This window comes from Tribolium madens, unplaced genomic scaffold (assembly GCF_015345945.1).
Source record: "Tribolium madens isolate multiple individuals breed KSU strain unplaced genomic scaffold, Tmad_KSU_1.1 Scaffold_7;HRSCAF=85;Tcas5.2_LG10, whole genome shotgun sequence".
Classification (NCBI taxonomy): Eukaryota; Metazoa; Arthropoda; class Insecta; order Coleoptera; family Tenebrionidae; genus Tribolium; species Tribolium madens.
Window position 1 is genome coordinate 8823149 of NW_025401050.1, and position 5965 is coordinate 8829113.

The window sequence follows — 5965 nt, forward strand, 5'->3', positions numbered from 1 at the left end:
TCGAAACGCCATTTTGGGTGATTGATAATAATAATCTTAAAGCGCACTTTGCGTGACCTTGGAATTTTTAAGCAATTGAAATGGAATTTACATATTGTTTTATGTTTACAATAGTTTAAAAGATTATTTAGTTGTTGTTAGTAAACTAAACATCAAAAAATGTAACGGAATTTTATTATCAGAAATTATAATCTTTACGATAAAAGCTGAAAATATTATTTTTTTCATTCATTATAAGTTATGGGAATTCGAGCTCTTGCAATTTAGCTTCAATCTAGGTTGACATTGACACGTGCACTAACCTCACTTTTTCTTAAAGTTAAAATTACTGAAATTTATCTCAAAACTGTGTCTATGTTTCGATAAACAGTGAAAATAGTGCGACTTTAGCTAATGTCAACTGTTAAAAGTGTGATTATTGTGTTATTGGGTATTTTAACCCCAATTCCGTTTTATTTATTACTAGACTTTTCTGGTGTTTTTTATTTATTAAGTGGTTATTAGCGCAATGACGTCGTTTGAATTCACTTGGAATAATGGTGCACAAGCTGCAGGAAAGGTATTTGCGCGTAAAAAATCAACCCCCAAGCAAAAGCAAACTGGTGCAACAACAGCCCCCACTAAATTCGCCCCTAAGAAGGCTCCGGAAGCAGGAATTGCGAGAAATAAATCATTTGAGTTGATTGAAAAGCAACAAGAGAAAATTTCAAGTAATACTGGATCAGAACAGTACGTTAAAAGGAAACAGAAAAAAGATAAATTAGCTGCAAAAGCAGGTGATGGAAATCAGCAGATTAGTAGAGAAACTAGTGAGAAAAGTGCAAGTACGTCGCATTCGTTATTTGCTGTGAAACACAAGGATATTTACGTAAATACGAATATTAGGGGAAAATCAGTAGTTGAAAAAGTGTTCAGTGGTGAAAAAAAGTTCACTGATTTACAAATACATAAGTATTTAGTGGCCAATTTGCAAAAACATTCGTTTGTGAATTTAACAAATGTGCAAGAGAAATCTATTCCGGAGATTTTGTCGGGAAAAAATGTTTTGGTAAGCAAAAAATTAATACAATTCTTATTTGTTGGTTTTTGTATTTTTTTTAATTGTTCTTGTGTCTGTTTTTTTTTATTTTTTAAATACAGAGTCATTCACATAAAAATGTCGACCATTACGAAAAGTGCACGCAACCAATATTGCATATTTCAATTTTAGATTATTAAATGACATGAATCCATGAAAGCTATAGTAGTATATTATGTTATTAGGAGTAAAAGTGAATCTGAACGTTAATTATTAATTATTTTAAATAATTTCTATCAGTTACATAAACTTACTTTTACTCCGAATAACATGTACTATTTTATCCGCAAACGTATTCTGATCGCGAGTAAAGAGCAACACTGTAATTAGCAAGTAAATGAACAAAATAACCAGGATGCTTTGCAGTAAAATCATAATAAACGTCACGCGTCAGTATCAGAATTGTATTGAGATTTTTGAAAGTGTTTATTATTTTAACTAGTGCAGTTAGTAGTGTAAAATGTCGAATGCTAATAATCTACAGTGTATCTGTCCAGAAATTGCTGAAGAGGCAACATTGGTAAATGTCATGGTAAAAGTATAATCGCTTAAGAGCAAAAATAGAATTTTTACTCCCTGGCTAAAAGATAAAACTCTTGTTTGACATTTATTTCATAAAAGAGGTCGCTTTTATAAAGTTTATGGATAAATTTATTTCAGTCAATAGAAATTGTCAGTGTCAAAACTTAAAGTTCAGTTTAAATATTGCTATTTTTTGTTATAAATTTGAAAAAAATACACATCACACTAAATAAATGTTCATACGTCTTAATTCTTCTATGAAGAGACACTCTTACACGAGCTAACGTGTTAGGAGTTACACCCATCATTCAATCAATCAGTTTTTTTGATACGAGAAAAGTTATGGGAAAAGATAAAGTCCACTTAAAAACTTCAGTATAATATGACGTTTCAATGGTACATTTCTATTTTCTTCAGATATAAACAAAACGTGTCTACAACAATAATATAATATACAGGTTGTTCGTTTTTCGAGCTCCACCATGGGGATCTCAGTTATTATAAGAGATACGAGGTCGGTTAAATTAGGGCAAATTTTATCATATCGTGTGATACATCGTTGTAATCAGGAACAAAAAGACTTTTCAAAAATACAGAAATCAAATATGGCGTCTATAAAAAAAATTAAAATTGAGTGTTGTGACTCTGAATCAAGAGCGCCTTGGAAAATACGATGACAGATTTAGATTCCTAAATTCCTTGTGAGAAAGTGCCTTAAGAACGTCCTAGTTAAAAACGTCTAGGTTTTTTAGTTTTCGCTTGAAAAAATAAAAACAAAAATTACAAATTTCCGTTTTTTCCAATAATTCAAAAACTAAAAATGATACATTAAATTTTCTTTCAGATTATGAAACTAAAATTTTTCTCATAACTTTTGTCGTATCAATCACAGTCCAAGAAATTACAACTTTTTCAGTTTTTTTGAGATACCTTTTTGAAATTTGTTATTTTTCAATGTTCGGGAATTTGAAGACTGGCTAATCCCAATTTGCCTAGTCATAAAAGTTTGATTTACATTCTCAGTTATTGTTTTTGTTACTCCTATTTCATTTTCTGGTTTTGTAGCTCTTCTCTTCGAGTTCTTTTACTTTCGGGACAACTTTTTCTTAGTATTTGTTCTAATAATTTAAACATCCGATTACTTTTTCTTTTCTTTTTTTGTGGGGATATTTTAATTAATATTTTTTGTCTTTTTAAGGTATATATCTGTACCTTAGAGCAAAACAGTTTAACCACTAAAACGCAAATTTTTCCTTAGAGCAATTTTAAAACTTTTTTTTGTTTAAATGTGTAAATTCTACTTCCTCAAAACTTTGTCAAATGGAAATAAAAGGGCTTTATAACTTTTAGGTAATTTACTGGCTGTTTAATTATGTACATAATATTCTGTGTTGCGTGTTGAACACTTTCAGGGTCGATATTTAGTGTGAATACCTTTGTATTTTTAAGATTCGTTCCCAAACTGGTTCTGGGAAAACTTTGGCTTACGCTTTGCCAATAATGGATGCTCTTCTAAGCATCGATCCTCGTTTACAAAGACAAGATGGAGTCCAAGTCATTATAGTCGTACCAACGAGAGAATTAGCTTTACAAACTCATGAAATATTTGGTAAAATTAACGTAAGTAATCTTCTGATTAAAGATTTTCCACTTGAACTTGTTTTTATGTAGACCTTTCAATGGCTCGTAATAGGCCATCTTTGCGGTGGCGAAAACCGAAAAACTGAAAAAGACAGATTACGTAAAGGAGTACACGTTGTTATCGGTACTCCGGGTCGACTACTTGACCATATTTTACACACTTCAGCTTTTAAAATTGACAATGTTAAATGTTTAGTTCTTGACGAAGCAGATCGTCTCTTAGACATGGGATTTAAGAAAGATATAGTGAAGATAGTAGAAGAGTTAGATCGGACGAGAGAACACTCCGATTATGATCCTATGGCTATGCTTTTACACAAAAAAACACAAGAAATCAAGACCGAATCGGACGAATCTTTGCCACCTTTGCGAAGTCGAAATAGCAAAAACCGCCAAACAATACTTCTCTCAGCTACTCTCAACAAAGGCATAGCCGAATTAGCAGACTTCCTTATGAAAAACCACACTTATATTGACACTCTTGACGACTCACCCAACATAAATCCCGACCATATGGTCATTCCAAACACCGTTACTCAGGAATTTATTATGACTCATATCAAACACAGACTTTTTACTTTATCGGCTTTGCTTTTGGCGAAAGCCAAACATAAGGTGTTTGTGTTTATGGCCACGAGTCAGATGGTGGACTATCATTACGAATTGTTTATGAAATATTTGGCAAAGATGCCGAAAAATCGAGGAAAACTGAAAATTGGAAATGTGACACTGTTGGAAAATGAAAATTTTGAGGATAGTGATGAGGAGGAACAGTGTGTGCTCGATACTGAATTTTTTAAGTTGCATGGATCTATGGATCAGGGTATTAGGAAGAAGGTTTTTACGGAGTTTAAGGCGGCCAAAAGGGGGATTTTGCTAAGCACAGTAAGTGGCAATTATTCATTATATTAACTTTTATACATGTGTAGGGTGACCCCATGTAATTCTTATAACTATGTTTTTGCTTGCATTGTTTTATTTTTGGTACCATTTTTTCTTTTGTTTTATTTTGTTTATTATTGTTTTTTATACACCCTGTACACGAAATGTCGCATAAGCTCAAAAAACATTCCAAGCAACCTAGAAAATTCCCTCCCAACCATTTTTACCACTCTGAAGAAATAAAATTGAGAATTATTTTTTGTTTATTTCTTCTATTTTTTTAATCGGCAGTATCATTTGAAAGAGACCAAAATCCTTTACTCTTTCACACAAGTTTGAAAGTTAAAGTTGCAGGTTTAAAAGTTGGAGTTTTCTTCATAATTTTGACTTTTAAGGTTTAAATTTGAAGATAAACTTAGTGCAAATTTAATCTGTGACTTATTGTGTTGGAAGTTAAAAGTTAAATTTACAATCAAAATTTGAAAGTTTCGGAATTCCGAATATAGAATTCGGAGTTCGTGCTTTCGTAATTTCAAGGTTGGAATTCAGAATTTTTATGTTGCAAGTGAGAATTCAATCGAAAAACTTTCAAGTTAAAATCTACAAGTACTCAGTCTGGATTTTTCAAGTATAAAAATCAGAATTCAATGTTTCTGAACTGAAACTTAGTATCTACGAATAAATTCCGGTGTCTCAAAGCAGAATTTTGAAGTTGGGAGAGGTACTTCTAAAATTTCATTTCTAAATTACTTGAATTGCAAATAATAAACTTATGCTAGCATGCTTTTTCTCTTACATTTTCGTGTTTTACGATTTTTTACTAATATGTACTCGAATTATTGATTTTTTTTTATAATTATTGTCCATGTACTCTAAAGCGGTTCTTGCGTTGTATTTAATTACAGCTAAAAAATCAAAAATACAAAAAAATTGTTACTGCATGGTATTCTTCAATTCTTTAACTTTTTGTAAAAATATGAGAAGTTTAAATTTCTTTCTTCTTGGTCTTCGAGATTACGAAGACTGTTGACATAAAGTAGATTTAAGAAATAATGAGGTTGAAAGTGGACATACAAAATTTGATATACTTTTGAAAGAAATAGAAAAATGTAGTCGATGAAAGTAGCCAAATGTCCCAAATTTATAAATTCGCCTTTGGTTCTTTAAAAACAACATAAAAAGCTCAAAATAGAAAAAAAATGGTGTGCTTGAATGGGGTGCCTTCTGCAACTCGTATTTTAGTATACTATTTTATTTATAAAATACATAGATATTTTTTTCATTTATTTGTAGAACTCGATCCATTTTCTTCTCAAAATGGATGTTTTATAGTTTTAAACAGAGTAAGTAATATTAAAGTGAACTTCACAAATCTATAAATTTTTATTAGTCAAGTTGGGACATGTTTCGGCACCCTTGCGATTATTACAAGATTAAAAAATTGAAATGTTAACTGTTAAAAATTTTCCTGATTATAACCAATGAAAAAATATACAGAGGAAATAGGATTTAAATATTATTTCTCTGTAAAAAAGTAAAAGGACGAGGTCAATGAAGCTGAAGCCTCGCCCGTGACAAATTTTGGAGAACGATTTTTTTATTTGTTTTGTGAGTAACATAAAAACTATTTTTGTGAAATCTAATAAAATGTAAACTCAAAATAGTATTGTTTGAAACTGAAAAAAAAATCATAATCTTTAGGTGATAATGTACGAGTGGAAGCTATTTAAAAGCTATTTTTTGTGAAATTTAATAAAATTATAAACTCAAAATAGTATTGTTTGAAACTGAAAAAAAAAATTTCATAATCTTTAGGTGATAATATAGAAGCTATTTAAAAGC

The 5965-nt window shown here is 30.6% G+C and overlaps 1 protein-coding gene across 1 annotated transcript in view; it reads left to right on the plus strand.

Moving 5' to 3' along the window:
* Window positions 1-290: 290 nt before the first annotated feature.
* LOC123010014 (probable ATP-dependent RNA helicase CG8611) overlaps window positions 291-5965 on the plus strand; it is a 28058-nt gene continuing 22383 nt past the window's right edge. The window contains exons 1-3 of the mRNA XM_044406624.1: window positions 291-1048; window positions 3050-3220; window positions 3272-4126. Coding sequence (XP_044262559.1) covers window positions 509-1048; window positions 3050-3220; window positions 3272-4126 — 1566 coding nt within the window. The 5' untranslated portion in view covers window positions 291-508. The remainder of the gene's footprint in view (window positions 1049-3049; window positions 3221-3271; window positions 4127-5965) is intronic.